The sequence below is a fragment of the Plecotus auritus genome (assembly GCF_963455305.1).
Source record: "Plecotus auritus genome assembly, chromosome: 5".
NCBI classification, from domain to species: Eukaryota; Metazoa; Chordata; class Mammalia; order Chiroptera; family Vespertilionidae; genus Plecotus; species Plecotus auritus.
In genome coordinates this window covers 157,863,765-157,881,666 of record NC_137776.1, presented here as the reverse complement: position 1 = coordinate 157,881,666, position 17,902 = coordinate 157,863,765, and the positions used below count along the sequence as shown (strand labels likewise).

The window sequence follows — 17,902 nt, the reverse complement described above, 5'->3', positions numbered from 1 at the left end:
CTCCAGGGAGTGCATTCTTCTGGGGTCTGTGGGTTGAAAGGACCTCCCTTATCCCAGTCAGGTGGCCCAAATCACCCATGTTATCCTCCAAAAATAAAAATGATGGGGCACCTATAGAGGGATGAGGTGCTTCCATGGCTTTGAGTTACGCCTGGGTCCCCCTCTCGGGCATCACCACCACCTCTGGGCCCGAAGGCCATAGTGATTTCAAGCTGGTCCTCTGACCCGGGGCCTCCTCCTCCACAGATAGAACTTCTCCAGTTCCTCTGGTCCACACTGTATGTCTGGACATTTTTTTTTTTTAATGCAGCAGGGCTTACCCTAACAAGATAAGATGAAGAATGAACTAATTCTACCATAAATTTCCCTCCCACTGTACAATGAGAAAAATGAGACTGACTTTACCGTCAACTTTGAAAATAACAATAACTTAGTGCATGCTGGGCACTGTCCAAGTATTAACTCTTGTTAATGAAGCAGGGGCCAAGGTTCAGGTTCATCTTTCAGCTCTCATTCCTCTCCTGTGCTGAGTGATAATGTTTCCATGTGCAAAGGTTTGTGGATGTGTGGGGGGGGGGGGGGGGCGGGCACGGGCGGCTGAGCCTCTCTCCACTGCCTCCCGGCTGTTATGAACCCTCCTTCTAATGTAAGGGCACAGCCTGCTTCCTATACTGCACTCTCTTTTGTGGTGGGTTGGGGGTTGGGGGAGTAGGTGGAGGTGGGATCCCCCAGGCAGGAAGGATGAGGCAGGAGAGGATGGAGGGAGGTAATTGCTGGAAGCCAAGCACAGGGCACAGGCTGCAGGCGGAAGTGGCTGCTTCCCCAGGTGTCGCCCGGGCAGGTTGCAGGTGTGCTCCAATCACAGGGAGGCTGTCACAGGAAAAGGAAGGGAGATTTCCAGTACCCAGCTGACTGAGGGAGTGTCAGGGGTGGCCCTTGCCTGGGGTTGGCACATCCGAGCCAAATTGGCAAAGCTTCCTCTTCTTCCTGTCAAACCTCCCTTCAGAGATTTCCTCCTGCTGTCGGGAAGGGACCCAGGATATTAGAAACTCATGCAATAGGTCGTGGGTGGCATGGAGGAGCCAAAGTTTTGGAGTGAGATGGGCCAGGGTTGAAACCTGCACTGCCCTATGTGCTCTGAGACCTTGGGGAAGCTTCTAAACCTCTCTGAGCTTTGACTTTTCTCATCTGAAAATAATGTAATTAGGAAGTTGAACTAAGACAATGTATGTACAAGCACACGGTCTAGTGCCTGGCACATAGAGATCACTTCCTCCATCCTCATAGCATCACCTCTAACCCTCTTGCTAGCTCTAATCCTCTAACACGCTCAGGCTCCTGGAGGGTCTGGCCGAAGGATCTCAGATCACCCAGAAGTCAGTCCCTGTGAGTCACATATGGCCTCAGGTCTGGGCAGAGAAGTGTGTGAGGAGAGGAAGCTGGTGGGGGTTGGTGATGTCTTGTGACAGCTGCGTTATCAGCGAGGGGCCGGGCTTCCCCAATCACTTGATTAGCATAGCAGCAATGGATCAAAGTTTGCTCTTTTGAAATGGGCAAGTCTGGCATTTAGTTCAAGATACCTTGGCCTTCCTTTAAAAATAGAACGTCTCCGGGCGGCAGGTGATGTATGACCTTCCGTTTGGAAGGGGATTTTACAATGTGTATTAATAAATTAGGGCCACTTCATGCCTGATTGATTCATGAGGCTACTGTCAAGCGCTATATTGGTGTTCCATAGAGACCAACACTCAGCAGTAGTGGGGAATGTGCCTTTAAGAGTGAGAAGGACACCAGGAGGGGAGAGGGGCCAGAAAAGCCAGCGCCCTTTCATGGTGGATGCACGCCGGATGGTTGAACCCAAAGGAGGGCATGGTCTTTAAAATAATGTCAGAAGGATTGAAATGACCATGGGTCCCATGCTCCGAAAGCATAGTGTGGGATGAGAAAAGTGAAAAGTTAGGGAGGTTTATTATGAAGCTAACTCCGTTCCCTTTAAAAGGACTGTACTTTATTCTGTTTCCTTTGTGATGTTTCTTATTCTTTCCTTCAGAAAATGTTGGTGAGGAAAGATGGTAGTTGGTTTTCTTTTAGTGTCGTGATCCTGTGTCTCTTCCCCTCCTCTTGTATGTAAGACCCACTCTACCCTTCCCATCTTACAGATGGGGAAACTGAGGTCCTGGCAGGGAGTGTGACTTAGCTAATGGTGCCACCTGGAGAGGAGGGGAACAGTGTTTAGGCCTCGAGCTTCATGGAAACTTCTGGATGTGTGCTATATTGTACTGTACACCTTCTAGTCCTTTTACTTTGCACATAAAACACATTTCTTCCTTTGAGTATGTGTAATATTTTAGAAAAATGGAGTCCTGCCCTGACCTGTTTGGCTCAGTGGATAGAGCGTCGGCCTGCAGACTGAAGGGTCCCAGGTTCGATTCCGGTCAAGGGCATGTACCTTGGTTGCGGGCAATCCCCAGTAAGGGGTGTGCAGGAGGCAGCTGATCGATGTTTCTCTCTCATCGATGTTTCTAACTCTCTATCCCTCTCTCTTCCTCTCTGTAAAAAATCAATAAAATATATTAAAAAAAAAAAAAGAAAAATGGAGTCCTATAAGTACTGTTTTAAAACCTATTTTTTTGTCAATGGCTCAGATGCCAAGAGTAATTTTATTTTTTTTATTGGTAAAGATTCTGTAACCTTTTGGTTTCATAGTGGGCATCCTCAGGTAACTCACCTGACAGGTCTGCACATAGCTCCAGTTCAGGACAGGGGATAAAGGGACTTTGCCTATGCCCTTACTCCTCTGCTTGGCACATGACAGCTGAGTACTCCTATCCTTAACCAGGCCTGCCCCTCCCCAGAATGGTCACTGTCCTCCCAAGAGACCAGAAGTTCCATGAGGGCAGGAACTTCCTTTGTTCACTGCTGCATTGCAGCTCAGAGCTCACCGCCTGGCACTTGGTAAGCATGGGGTGAATATGACTGAACACGCCATTGACACCGTTACAGACAGTGTGTGGCATTGCAAAGCTATGTCCCCAGTCACTTCCCTGTACGTTAGAAGGTGCCAAGTACATAGGAGAAAAAGTGCTTTGGGGTTCAGGGACAGATGCTTAGCCTGGACGACTGCATATGACAAAGAGTTCATCGAGCTTGGTAACTGGAGGATTTGAGAAGATGGCATTATTTTTAAAAAGTGAATCACCATTTATTGAGCACCCACTATTAAGCTGAACATAATTGGGACAAATACAGTGGTTGTAATGATGGCCAGTGTTGCCTGTCCTCAATACAAAGGTAGCCTCGTGTTAGAAATGTGCACGAATCATCCTAATGGGCCCCATTCACAGAAAAATGACCTTTCCCTTAGTCCGGGTCCTGTGTCACTGTCACTGATGAAACGGCTGTGCGGGCCTGGATCACATGTACTGCACGAGGCCCGAGTACCTTCTCACGCTAATCTCAGCTCCCCCTCTCACTCCGTCACTCCTGCTCCCTCGGGCCCTGTGTGGGACATGGATGCCTGGTTATTAAAGGTACCGCAGCTCTCAGGAAAGGCCTCTTTGGCTTCTAGGCTCTGCCGTTTTTCTTTCACATACCTTTCCTGTGAGTACACTGCCAAAGTTGTCCCTGGTGCTCAGAGCCTTCTGTTTCTGTGAGAAAGCCCTGTGGGCGTTCCCCGTCCTTTCTTGGGAAGGAGCGGTCCAGCCAGAAAGATGACTTGAACACAGCTGTCTAAAACCTATTTTGGAAGCAGGCAGGCTATAAATATACTAGAGGCCTGGTGCATGAAAATCGTGCACTCAGGGGTTTGTTTGGGGTGGGGGGGTCCCTCAGCCCAGCCTGCGCCCTCTTGCAGTCTGGGAGCCCTCTGGGGATGTCCAACTTGCGGCTTAGGGGGAGCGGGCCTAAGCCATCAGTAGGACATCCTTAGTGTTGCTGCAGAGGTGGGAGAGGCTCCTGCCACCGCTGCTGAGCTCTCCAGCCATGAGCCCCACTTCTGGCTGAGCGGTGCTCCCCCTGTGGGAGCACACTGACCATCAGGGGGCAGCTCTTGCATCGAGTGTCTGCCCCCTGGTGGTCAGTGCATGTTATAGCAACCAGTATTTCCACCTTTTGGTCGATTTGCATATTAGCCTTTTATTATATAGGACAGGTTGCCAAATGACTTGGGTTATCCTGCGGTTGGGGTTTGGTGGGAGTCAGGTTTTATCACTCTGCTGCTTCTATTACTGGACATCCAGGTGACCTCTACAGGACCCTTCCTCAGGTTCCTCCTCCACAAGATGGAATCAGCCAGGCAGGATGATGTGTTCAGATGATAAGTGCACCTGACATTTCTTGAGCACTTGCTGTGTGCCCGGCCCCTTATATTGGCTCATTTAGTCCTCACCCCATTGTCATTTTGTAGATGAGGAAGCTGAGGCACAGAGCAGAAAATGACTTCCAGAGCCACCCCGTGTCCCTGCTCCTGATTACACTTTCTCTGACCGTTCCAGCTCCAAGTGCCCTGCCAGGGAAAGAAGAAAATCCTGACCTTACCCTTCTTGACCCCAGGGCTGGTCTGAGAGCATTTTCTAGGAGGAGCGCTTGTTACCCCTTTGAGCAGGAAGCTTGGGAAGAAAGGACTGTCTGGAAGGGTGGGTGGAGATTGATGGGGTCTCCGGAGAGCTGGGCATCGCTGAGCCAGAGCTCAGGAGAGGACAGAGGTAGGCTCATTGGGTGACCCACGTGGACCAAGCCTGGCCTGAGGCGGCCTCCCACAGGGAACTGTCTGCAGGGATGGGTGGCAGTCCTTGCAAGAGGTGCCAAGGGAGCTTTATCCAGGGGTGATTATGGTGGGTATAACCTGAAATTTTAGGAATGACTTTAAAAGAAGAAAAGATAGCCATACAGGTATTGCAGACACGTGTGGACCTGGGAGTTAGGAAACATTTGGTTACCTGTTTCTGGCATTGACCTTCACCCTCCCCTCGGGGCCTCCTGCTTCCCAGTGGATTCGTGCTTTTCAAACTACAGAGAGTAGTGCATGTTGGGGCTCCCTGTGAGATTTCCTTGGCACAAATTACACACATAATTTGCTGAAACCTACCAGACTAGATCTTCTCTCAGGACCCTTTCAGCTCTGACATCACCTGTAATTACTCTGCAAACCCCAGGAGGCTTCTGTCCTCAGGAGGGATACACTGAACTCTTCATTCGTCCATAGGCCCTAGCTGAATGCAGTTAAGAAATTACAGGATTAGCTATTTCGGAGTTAATAGAACTTACCACTGCTTGAGAGATGCTGAAAAGCTAGTCCCTACCACTTAATAGTGAGGTTTCAGGGTAAACAGAAGGCAGAGCCAGGCTCCACTCCAGCAGCCTCCCACCCAGGACCATAGCAACCTCCACGGGGTTAAACTGAAGGAGTGGAGCATGCGAGTGAGTGAGGTGGGGGGTTGGGAGGGGGGAGCCGAGAGGAGGGCCCCAGAGGAGCTGACAGAGGCTGTAATTTGGAATGCATTTTTCCTAACAAGTTGGAGCCTGCAGGTGTCAAGGCAAACAGCTGTGGCTGTGGGAAGGGGAGGACTGGAAAGACCAGTGGAGACCACTGGAAACACCCCTCGCGTCCTGACATGCGAGCAGGTCCCTGGCTGGTCTGTAAAGAAGCATTTACACTAGAGCACCCAAAGTCTGCACAGAGTGGAAGGTGGCTGCCAGATGGAGGCCGCTTTAATAGTGACGACTGTCCCAAATGACAGAATTATGGAGTTGTGAGCTCCCCACCAGCGGGGTTAGAGGGCAGAGCACTGGACCTCCATGCATGAAAGAGGGACTTCGAACTTCAAGGTGATTCTGCATGAGCGAGTCAGACCTTAGAGGCGAGGCACCAGCCCATCCTTGGTTGCTGTGGAAAAGTGCCTTCCCCACCATCTGATTTCCAGGAATTGTAGCTGAATGTGTGAATGTAGCTAATTAATCTTCCCCAAATTAACTTCCTTACCATGACAGAAATGATTTATTGGCACGCCTGTAAGGAGAGTTAGTCTATGATGGTCAAAGCTGGGACAGAGAAAGATGAGGAGGGGGGATGCTTGCTTGTATCTCTGCATGGGGTGTCCCCAAGGAAGGTTACAGCCAGTTCTGTGGACCCCCTCCGAGCCCCAGAGCCCTGGAATCAGGCCATAGACCTACAGCACTCTGCTGCTATCCAGCACACAGGCAGGGTGGCCCTGGGGGTCCCGTGAGGTTCTCAGCCTCTTAGCCAGATACCCCAGCTAGGAGATGCATCCTACCCAGAACATAAAAGAGTGTGGGGGTGGGGAGAGGATTCTTCATAAACATTCCTGTTTCTGTGTTGATAAATATGACAGCTGTTGTCATACCTGATTGCAGCCAGTTTTCTCTGTCATCGCTGGGCCTTGACTGAGGTTTCTTCTCGGGTCTTTGTTTTGTCTTCCACACTAGATTTTCAGTGGGCAGAGACCCAGCACTTAACTCAATCCCCAGCACCCAGGAGGTGCCACCTTTCTTTATAAACTGCTGTCACATCCCCAAATCATTGCATTATTTGCTCCTCACAACATTCATGTGAAGCTGAGACGGCAAACAGTTTTGCCCATTTCACAGATGAATGGCTGAGGCTCAAAGAGAGAAAGCAGTTTGCCAGGAATGACCCAGCGAGGGTGGGGTAGAGCCAGCTCCGCTCCAGAGCTCTGCTTGTCCGGGCTGTCCCTGCTTGGCGGTGTCCTTTCTGCCTTGCCACTTGCCTTTCTGTGTATTTGCAAAGCCTCAGGCAGCTGCTGCAGCCCAACTGCCATTGGCCAGCCTTGGGGCTTCAGAAACACTGCCCGCCTCAGCCACACTGGGGGTTCTGCAAACAGCCACCCATCTAGGCAGTCCTTGCAATGGGTGCTGCTCTGGGGCCACTGAATCTGTGCTGAGAAAACACAGTGGCTAGTAGGCTGACCTCCATCCAAAGCAGATGCCCTCCTTACAGCCTCTGCTCGGACACCCTAATGGCAGGAGCTCTGGTTCCCAGGGAGTGTGTTCCTTTATTGGCTGTTAGATGTCCTCCCTGACTGACTGAGCGTGTGTCTGTATAGTTTCTGGGTCTGTGCAGAATGTCTATCTGCTGCTTCTTTTTGGGCAGCCCCCTGGTCGTTTGGAACCCTTCCAGATCCCCCATCCCTGTTTCATTCATGCCGTATCTTGGTTGGCATGGCAACAGAGTCTCCATTATGGGGACATCAGGCCTGCCAAGGCCAGTGTCATGGTGGGTCCCAAAGGAGAACCAGGACTCTAGCCTGCCCAGCCCCCTGATGCAGGACAGAGGCATGGAGCCTCTGGCTGCTGCTGCCACCTCATGACGTGAACACCATTTGTTCACCTTCAAGGAGCCCTCCTGATCCTCAGGATGAGGGAGAGGGCCAGGTTGCCTCTGCCCTGGAGGGATGTGGCTGCTGGGTTTCAAGCTGGCAAGCCAAGATACAACGACCTGACTGTGAGGACAGCCTACTGGCAGGCCAGTCACACATCTTACTGTGTTTTCAGCCAGGAGAATAATGTGTGTTGAATTACAACAGTCAGTACCTGCCACCTTGCTAAGGCAAAGAGTCTATCTCTGGCCAGGTGGCTCAGTTGGTTGGAGCATCCTGTACACCAAAGGTTGGGGGTTTATTCCTAGTCAGGACACATAACCTAGGTTTCTGGTTAAATCCATGGTAGGGTGTGTATGGGAGGCAACTGATATCTCTCTCTCTCTCTCTCTCTCTCTCTCTCTCTCTCTCTCTCTCTCTCTCCCCCTCCCTCCCTCCCTCCCTTTTCCTCACTCCCCACTCCCTCTCTTTCTAAGATCAATTTAAAAAGACACATATATTCTAGGGTGAAGATTTATAAAAAAAACGAGTGTGTCTCATTTTAGATATTCTTTATAGTGACTCACATGCAAGGGAACTTGGCCTTAACCTGGGACTCCCAACCTTTCTGAAATGTGCCCAACACTTTGCAGGCATATATAAAGGTGATGGAGGGAGCCACACCTTCATCATTTATCAGATTCCCACAGAGATTCATGCCCCCCCAGCTGTTCAGAAAACTAATGTGTAGTCGTAATGGCAAATTGATGAGGAAATGGTCCGACTGGGACTGTGTAGAATATTCCCAGGTGTGTTCCTATGCAGTTTGCTTTGGCATAGACAGAAGTCATGGACCTGGAACATACCCAGGACCTCAAGGGGTGCCACCCCCTCACTTTCCAGTGAGAGAAGAGCAGCACAAAGTGGGGGAGACTTAGCTTGCCTCATCCAGCAGAGGCCAAGTTGGGGCAGCCCCAAACTGCCCGTTCCCACAGATAGCAGAGCACATGGAGTGACTGTGGTTACTAGTAGAGGAGGTGCCCTTGGGATAGTGGGGACAATACAGGTCACCACTCCTGGAAGGTGGTAGCTGCTCTGCCTGTCTGGACCCTCCTTTGAGCAGGTGTGAGTGATTTTTAGCAGGGATGCCTGTGCATTTCAGCAGTGCCCCCTCTGCAGTCCCACCAGCCCTTTCTGGAGCCAGGGATCATCCTGAGAGTGTGCTGAGAGCCACATAGAGTTGGCCCGAAAGGGTGAGTCTGTGCTTTAGAGCAGACAGCTTTGCACGTCCTCACGGCCAGATTACCCTTGGGCCCAGGCTCCCCTCACTACAGGCAGGGCAGGGTCTTGCTTGTGTGGCCCTCTCCCCACACACAGCCCTGTTGCTCAACGTAGGACCAGCCCTCAGATTGCACAGAGGATGCCATTACCTCTACGTCTTGGATTCTGGAGATGGACCAAGGCATGTTGGGTCATCTCTTACTCCAGTTGATTCCCAGGGAAAGAAAGCAAGAGAGAGCTGCCTTTAACACCCACTTCTTGCTTCACTTTGATGAACAGGACTGAGAGATATCTGGGAAAAGTGAAAATCCAGAGTAATATCTGAAGGCTTTGCATTAGATTGGTGGGGGAGGGGTCTGGCTCTAGCTTAACATTTTCCAAACTTTCCTGATAAAAATCACCTGGGTTGCTTATTAAATATACACATTAATGGGGGGTAGGTATCTGTTTTTTTTAACAAGCATTCCAAGCCATTCCTATCTTCAGGCAAGTTTGGGAAACAGTTTATCTACTGTACCAAAAATAGCCTGTGAAGAGGAGTGCTTTCTGAAAAGTTTACTTTTGCGTATAATGCATCAATAAGTTTTCCTTGTTTGAAAATGTGTTAACATTACAGACACGCCTCCTTTGATTTCCTGTAACCACCCCAATCCCAGTTACCTCCCCCGCAGGAGGTGTCAGTGAGCAATGTGTATCTCTCCAGACCTTTTCTTTACATTAAATGGAGATACAGGTTTCTGTTTTATTTTTCCTAAGCAGGAATCAGGTTGTATCTTTCATTCTACAACTTGCTTTCCTTTTATTCCAAGCTACTAGAGGCCCGGTGCATGAAATTCGTGCACGGGGGTGTGTGTCCCTCAGCCCAGCCTGCACCTTCTCCAATCTGGGACCCCTCGAGGGATGTCCGACTGCCCTCTCACAATCCAGGACTGCTGGCTCCCAACTGCTTGCCTGCCTGCATGCCTGATTGCCCCTAACCGCTTCTGCCTGCCAGCCTGATCACCCCCTAACCACTCCCCTGCCAGCCTGATTGATGTCTAACTGCTCCCCTGCCAGCCTGTTTGCCCCTAACTGCCTTCCCCTGCAGGCCTGGTCACCCCTAACTGCCCTCCCCTACAGTCCTGGTCCTCCCCCCCCCCCCAACTGCTCTCCCCTGCAGGCCTGGGTCCCCCCAAATGCCCTTCCCTGCAGGCCCGGTCGCCCCCAACTTCCCTCCTCTGCCAGCCTGGTCCCTCCAAACCGCCCCCCCCGCCCCGCTGGCCATCTTGTGTCCACATGGGGTCAGTCATCTTTGACCACATGGGGGCAGCCATCTTGTGTGTTGGGGTGACAGTCAATTTGCATATTATTTTATTAGATAGGATAGAGGCCTGGTGCATGGGTGGGGGCTGGCTGGTTTGCCCTGAAGGGTGTCCTGGATCAAGGTGGGGGTTCCCTTGGGGTGTGGGGCGGCCTGGGCAAGGGGCCTGCGGTGGTTTGCAGGCTGGCCACACCCCTCGGCGACCCAAGCGGAGGCCCTGGTATCTGGGATTTATTTATCTTCTATAATTGAAACTTTGTAGCCTTGAGCGGAGCCAAGCCTCCTGCTTGCTCCGTGGCTGCAGCCATTTTTGTTGGGATTTATTTATCTTCTATAATTGAAACTTTGTAGCCTTAAGTGGAGGCCAGGGCAGGCAGAAAGCTTGGCTTCCTCCATTGCCAGGGAAACCCAAGCCTCCTGCTCTCTCCGTGGCTGCAGCCATCTTAGTTGGGTTAATTTGCACACTCACTCCTGATTGGCTGGTGGGCGTGGCTTGTGGGTGTAGTGGATGCATGGTCAATTTGCATATTACTCTTTTATTAGATAGGATGCCTTGGAGAACTATGTTCATTTTTGTTTGTTTTAAACCTGCTGCATAATATTCCATAGCATGGAACTAGCAGGATTTCACAACTCCCCATGGGTGGACATAGTAGGATATAGCAAGTTCTCATTACTACTTGCTCCAGTGAGCATCTTGGTCCATGCCTCCTTGAGTACATTTGGGAATAAATACTGAGAAGCGAAGTTGCTGGGCTAATTAATCCATGGATATTTCTGGATTTTAATGAATACGTCAACAGTTATCTTTCAAAGTGGCTCTCCCAATTTACCTTTCCCCCAAGAGCACATGGAGAGGTCCAGCTCTCCACCCAGGTGCAGCTATCTTGCAAAAGCGTATGGGCATGTTGCCAAGTGGCAACACCCATCTTTCTCTGGTACTTCCTTTTGGGGATGAACAGGAAGACTGCTTCCTATCACAAAGCTTAGTCCCCACGATAAAAACACCCTGGCCCCAGACTCTTGGAAAGGAGTGTGTGCGAAACAGAAAGGAGGACTGCAGAGCTGACTCCCAGAGCCCTGTCAGAGAGGTGGTGTGCAGGGATGGCCAGGCCCTCGGGGCTGCCCTGGCCTTACACAGAAGAAGGGGATTGTGGAGCGGGGCTCTAGTTTTGTTTGAAAGCAAGAAGAGACTTGCCTGGGGTTTAGCCATAACCCTTGTCTTTCTTTAAATTGACTTTAGAAAAAAGCATCAATTTGATCGACTTATTTATGCATTCATTGGTTGATTCTTGTATGTGCCCTGACCGGGGGTCAAACCTGCAACTGTGGTGTATTGGGACAATGCTCTAACCGACTGAGCTACCCGGACAGGGCCATAACCTTTGTCTTTCTGCTGCTGCTCAGTTCCATAATGAAGTGGTGAGACCAGTAGCCTGGGTCCCCCTCTCGGCTCTGCACTTGCCCCATGAAACCGCAAGCAGGCCAGGTGAAGAAGTCTGATGCCCTAACAGGTCTTTGCCAATCCAAGAGCAAAATCAAGGAAAGCAACTTGAGTGCCCAGATGGCCTAATCTGCTGAGAAGTCCCTGCTGTCTTCCTTTTAGTCGAATTGTTCAATTAGTTCTGAAGGACTTGTCTGCTAACTGGGGCAAAAGCAACCCCAGCAGGAATCCAAGCCCACATCTGGGGAAACTTATTCCCAGCCTTCACTCAAGCCTCTTGCTGGCCATCTTGATTTACTAGTACAGTGAGCCCTGGGCAGCTTAGTGACCACACTGCCCGGTGCATGTGGCTGGGGCCTGTGGCACAGCACACATCACTCTGGCAAACTGCCCTCTCCACTCTCCTAACACTTGGTTAAATTTTTACTCGCCAAAACCAGGACATGATTTTGCAAAAGGTCAGGCAGCTCAGTAAGTGTTTGCCTAGTTTCAAGTTGCTCAAACCTCAAATTCCCTCCCCTTCACCCACCTCACTTTGAAGTTCGAAAGCAAGTTGATTAAATATACATTTTAGGAACCTTCCGATTTGCTTCTTAAACTAACAGAATTCTAAACCTTTTTTTTAAACGGAAGGATTTTCAACTGTCAGCAGGTATAACTGGAACCACATGTCAGCAGAGAGCAGGGGCTTTTCCTGGTTTTAGGATTTGTAAGTTCTTATTGAAACGGAAGTAAGCAAGGCAGGCAGTTGGGGGCCAGTGACAGCGCAAGCTCAGATCTCATTTTAATTAGAAAGTACAGATAGTGCCTGCGGAACCAAAGGCCTCCCAGAGTTCCCCTCCCTAGGCTAGCAAAGATTTGGTTTATATCCTGCAAACCTCCAGGTTTGTAAATTACAGAGCACTTCGGAGAGGAGCTGGGATGTTGATTTCTAGATTACAGAGACTGCGGCCCAGCTTCCTCCCCTGTCTACCTCCTCAGCTAATCCCCCCACAAATGATATTGTTTTCTTGGGGAAATATTTGCTCCCTTCCTCATTGCAAAATAGATGGAGGATGTTCATGTTGAAAAGAGACAGGAAGGAAGGCCGGAGCGGGAGACATAAGATTAGATGTCAGCCACAGCAGGTTCATCATTTTCTCCATTTGAACTTCTCACCTCTTGAGACTCAAAACCCTACACTAGATCAGCGTCTGAGCTGCTCTGTTTGACAGTGGTTCACATGCATAATTTTCTCCCTGGTGTGTTCTGCAAAGGGTGGAATAGAAATATCAAATGAAAGACATTGCCTGGCCCAGCTCTCCCCACCCCCCTGTCTTTCCCCTGCCTGGTGTCATTTGAGCTCAGTGAGTCTCAAAAGAGGCCACGATTACCATGTCAGCATCTGGAAGGGCCCCCGCTGGGACTCAGAGCCTGACCCCTGGAGGAGGCAGCAGGGGGCAGACAGTGGGGCGCACATTCTCAGATGGTGGGCGCTCCAGCCTTGGGTCTTTTCACTGAAGAGCTTGACTGCTGAGTGCTATGCCTCTCTTGGCCCCCGGCTGCATGCCAGTGACAGGGCTGCTGCCTACTGTCCCTCCTCGGCATCACATTCTGGGCAGCTGGAGGTCACTTGTTCACCCTGCCAGGGCTGCTGCCACAATCTGCCATTCGCGGGGCAGACAAAGGGGGATTTTCCCTTCCCCTGGGTTTATAGGCCCCTCAAATGCCTTACATTCCAGGAGCTGGGAGAGAGAGGAGGCTCCTGTGGTTTCTAATTAAACCCACAATTTAAATAACAATTCATGTTACCCCAGGGTTGAGAGAAATGCTAACCTACCCCCTCCCAAAAGAGTCAGCTGGGTGGCCCTGGCTGGGACGTTGAGGAACTTGCCCTTTGCCAGATGTGTGACCAAAGGGATAGATAATGATAGAAGTCACAGTGGATTTGTGGTAGAGCTAGATGTGTTAAAGGGGAACCTGTTTGGTGGGTTCCTGTCCTTTCCCCTTGGATAAGTGCGCCACTCAAGAAGGTTAGGAAGTAAGAAATGGGAAGGAAAGTTGTCATGTTTACACCTAGCCTCCAACTGAGATTTTTTTATCCTTCTCCAGGGAAAATGTGGAGCTTGGTCTCCGAAGTGTTCAAATCTCAGATTCTCACGATCTCATGGGGTAACCCCCCCGCCCCCCGCCCCGGCCCACACTGTCTACCGCCAGGTGACTCTGTCCATTTGTTGTAAAACTTCGCTATTTTCTGAAATATAGACAAGTGAGGAGGCCAGGAAGGGCCCTGGGAGCAGAGGGTCTGGCCAAGGGTCTTAGTCTAGCCCCATCCTCCCCTGGACCTCAGCTTCCCCATCTGTTACAGAAAGGTTTTTCCATGTGTTGTTTCCAAGGCCCTTTCTGGCCCAAGCAGTCCATCTGTCCATCCTGAGCTGCTTGTGTTTTCATTGGGTCCGTCTGGGGCCACAGTCATCTTTACAGCTTGTTGATCTCACCAAATTGTTGTCTGATTACCCAAGGCGTGGTTGTGTTCCAGATTTGGGGGAAATGGAACGCTGAACATAATTATCTCTACACAAGCTCTTCTATGCCTCAGCCAGCACCAGGAACTTGTCAGCATTTCCAGGCTTTCTGCAATCTCCTTTCCAACTTTCTTCCATTTCCATTCCATTAAATTGAGCAATTCACATTCCCAAAGACACCCTCCAGGTTCTTGCCTCTGTGCTTCCCTACCCAGTTGCCCTTCTGATCTCATTTCACCTTGCCCAGAGCCGGCCATGCTGCATGTACAGGCAGAGGCCCCTCTCTTGTGATGGAGCACTGCCAGTGAGGGTCCCTTGGTCACCCCTGCAAGAATTGGAGCTTCCTGAGGGTAAGCCCCAGCTCTGGTTCCTGCCTCCCCCCGCACCTCCTTGCTGGTGTGGTGCAGGCTGTTTTTGTGTGTTGGAGCAGAGCCTGGCCGTGAAGCAGAAAGCCAAAGGTGGGCTCACCCTTGCATCTTCTTCCCTGCAGGTGATTATCGCTGATGACTACTCAGATCCCTTTGATGCCAAGAATGATCTCAAGAGTAAAGCGGGAAAGGGGGAGAGTGCTGGCTACATGGAGCCCTACGAGGCCCAGAGGATCATGACAGGTAAGCAGAGCAGTTGGCACAAGGACTTGCACTCAGCAAGGAGGCAGAGAGCCCATTCCTGGACACATGGATGGTCCCCAGCCTGCCTCAGCAGGGAAAGGTTTGTGCTTTCAAGGTGGTAGTTGGGAGGCTGGTGTGTTTAATCTTCACCACAATCTCCCAGTTCATGTTCACCTACATCGGGAAGAACCTGGCAGGGCACAGTAAAAGTCCAGACACTAGGGTACCAAGGACAGTAACCAAGATAGGGACAGAGAAGTAACTGGAGAGAAGAGGGGAAAGTTCTATTGGGAATTTCTGACTGAAGAAAGATACAGCATTTGAGATAAAAAGCTTATCTTGGAGCTTCCTAGCAGCCAAGGCAATAAAAGAAGCAAGCTGGGTCACTTTCTTTCATTACCTAGTAGAAGGGGGCAGACTAGATCTTTGGGGACAAAATTATCCCTGTCCAAATATGAGGACGTGCTCGTTTAGGGGCTGGAAGCAGCCTAAAGAGCCGTTGCTCTCTACCTGGTAGGTTGATAGGAAACAGACATCCCCCCATGGGTATTTTATATTGGCCCTTAATGACAACACCTTGTCAAAGCAATTGCTTGGGGCCCAAAAGAATGTGACCACATGTCCAGTATCCTGAGGGCCTCTTGTCTTGCCAGGATAATGCCCAGAGCATCTTAAGAGAATGAACTGATGTTGGCCACCACAGACAGGTGGTTATCAGCCATCACAGACTGACTGGTGGGGAGATCTCAAGCAGAGGAGAAACCCCCCGCCCACACACACACATACACACACGTGTCCTCCTGGCCCAGAGGACAGTCCAGAGACAGAGGAGTTCCTGTGAGGATTGGAGCAGGTTGGGAGCCGCCCCTAATTTTGAGGCCTAGTGAATTGGTGTTCTGTATGTCTGGGATTTGGGATACAGATGCCTCCCTCTGTGGCCCTCTATTGTTTGTTTGGTGTTCATGATGCCTTTGAGGACTTTCGCATTACTCCTCCTGAGTTAGAAGGAAGGAAAAGGAAGCGACATTTATGGAGCACTTAGTGTATGTGGGGCCTGTGCAGAATAGAAGGTCGTGGGGCTGTGGAGACTGTAGGACAACTGCTGAAGGACCTGGGTGCGAGTCCAGGCCCTGCTTCCAGGACTCTGCCTTGTGCTTCTACTGTTCATGGAAAGCGATTCTCTAGCTCTCAGTGTATCCCCCGGAGTGCCGGGCCACCCTGTGAAGGGCCAAAGAGCAATTGACCAGAGGGACTTAGGCCACTCTCCTAGAGGGCCATCCCTCACACTCACTCCCATCTTCCTCATCTCTCTTGGCAAAGGGGCCTCTGTTGGGGGGCAAGAGACAGAGAGCTGAGTGTGCATTTGAGTGGACCCTCCTAGGGTCCTGAGGGAGTCTCCAGAGACTCAGGGAACCAGGTCTACTGGTGGAGTCTTCACCTCAGCATTGCAGTAACACCCGCTGCTGCTGTCATATCCTATCACCTCCCATGTACACCCCCACTGGGCTCAGTGAAATGCCAGCTCTGTGGCAGCGCTGTGGAGAGCTTTGGCCCTTCAGCTCTGGCCAGTCTTGCATCCAGCAGGCATCAGCCCAGGCTTATAGGAGTGACTTTGGGACGCTGGCACACTCATATGTCAGGGTCAGCAAAGGATCTTCAAGGTCATCCAAACCCAACAGCCTCATTTAATAGACAGGGAAACTGAGTCCAGGGAAGGAGAGGGACTTGCCCAAGGACACATAGTAAGTTGGAGACAGACTGCCAAGTATGGCCTGGCCTTGGCAGGGCAGTCTTTGGGGTGGAGTACTGGAGGAAGTGTAGTGTTTGTGTTTGACGCTGGGGTATCCGGGACACGAGGAAATGGCAGGAGCCACCATTTCCCTGCAAAGGAGGTGCTGTCTCATTTTACAGGGGAGGGAAACTGAGGACAAGTCACTTCCCTCAGTTTCACAAATAGAAGTGAGGGGCTCAGACCCATATCTACAGAACATGGGGGCAGGGAGCTGAAGCGGGGAGAGGACATTTGCCAGCCTGGCTTGTGCTATTCAGTCCTAGTGCACCTTTTCATCTTGCTTGGCTCATCTCTCGAGGTCAGATTCTGGTCTTGATCTTTTCCATGCCATCTGGGCCTCAGTTTCCTCATGTATGAAGTGAAGAGGAAGAATCAGAGCACTTCTGGGTTTCCTTCCTGCCCTAGTGTCTATGTATTTGGTATCCCCAAGCCAAACTTCCGAATGAGCAGGTAGAATCAGGCGGCCTCCTTCCAAAGCCATGCCTTGCATCCCATTCTTTCCCTCTTCACACCAGTCTTGATCCCAGACTTAAGGGCCCAGATGCATAGAGACCTGCTAATGTATAGGAAAGGTACCGGGCTCTTAGGTCAACGTGGGTACCTGGGTGGGTGAGGAGGCTTAGTCTATTGAGGGCTGCAGTGTCCTCATTATAAAGTAGGGCACACAACACTGACATAGCCTCAGCTGGAACAAGCAAGCTTTGTGTGTTTTTTATAATTTTTTAAAATATATTTTTATTGATTTCAGAGAGGAAGGGAGAGGAAGAGAGAGGTAGAAACAATAAGAGAGAATCATTGATCAGCTGCCTCCTGCACGCCCCCTACTGGGGATTGAGCCCGCAACCCAGGCATGTGCCCTTGACTGGAATTGAACCCGGGACCCTTTAGTACGCAGGGCAACACTCTAGCCACTGAGCCAAACCAGCCAGGGCAACGAGCAAGCTTGCACATGTGCATGAGATTGTTGTTATTGGGGAGCAGAGGGCCTTGTTGGTCCTTTACTTGGAATTAAGTGTTGTCGAATTCTCTGACCAGGCCCTGGCCACCTGCAGGTGGGTGGCCAAAACAACAGGACAGTGGAGCAGGTGGTCCTTAGGCCCTCTGCAGTGCACCTGGGCAGCCTGCCTGGAGCCCTTGCTGTACCCTGTTGTGTTAGAGACTAGATATGTAGCCTGGGCAGACACTGCCACTGCCCCCAGGAACTTCCATAAAGCAGGGTGACAGGCCTGGATCCAGGTATGTGGAGGTGAGCAGGTGAATCTACAGAAATTCAGAGTTTGGGCCATCCAAAGGGGGCGGGGGCGGGGGCGGGGCGTGGGTCGAGGCTGTGGTGATGAGAGTTGGATCTACTCACCCAGGCAGAGGAAAGAGCTTGAGCAAAGGCACGAGGTGTGGGATCTTTTTGCTGGAGAGGAGAAGCCAGAGATGAGGCTTTTGGATAGGCTAAGATAATGATAGAAAAAACATAATGATAATGATGGGGCAAGAGATTAATTGGATCATGAAGCCCTAGTTTACCTAAAAGCACAGAATAATTCTCAACTAGGATCCTTTCTCCTGAGGCCTTCAGCCCCATTTTACAGATGGGAATACTGTGACACAGAAAGGTTAAGTAATCAGGAAAAGCACACCCTCT

The 17,902-nt window shown here is 50.7% G+C and overlaps 1 protein-coding gene across 1 annotated transcript in view; it reads left to right on the top strand.

The window, feature by feature from the left end:
* SHB (SH2 domain containing adaptor protein B) overlaps positions 1 to 17,902 on the top strand; it is a 126,906-nt gene that overhangs the window by 32,289 nt on the left and 76,715 nt on the right. The window contains exon 2 of the mRNA XM_080668987.1: positions 14,354 to 14,474. Coding sequence (XP_080525113.1) covers positions 14,354 to 14,474 — 121 coding nt within the window. The remainder of the gene's footprint in view (positions 1 to 14,353; positions 14,475 to 17,902) is intronic.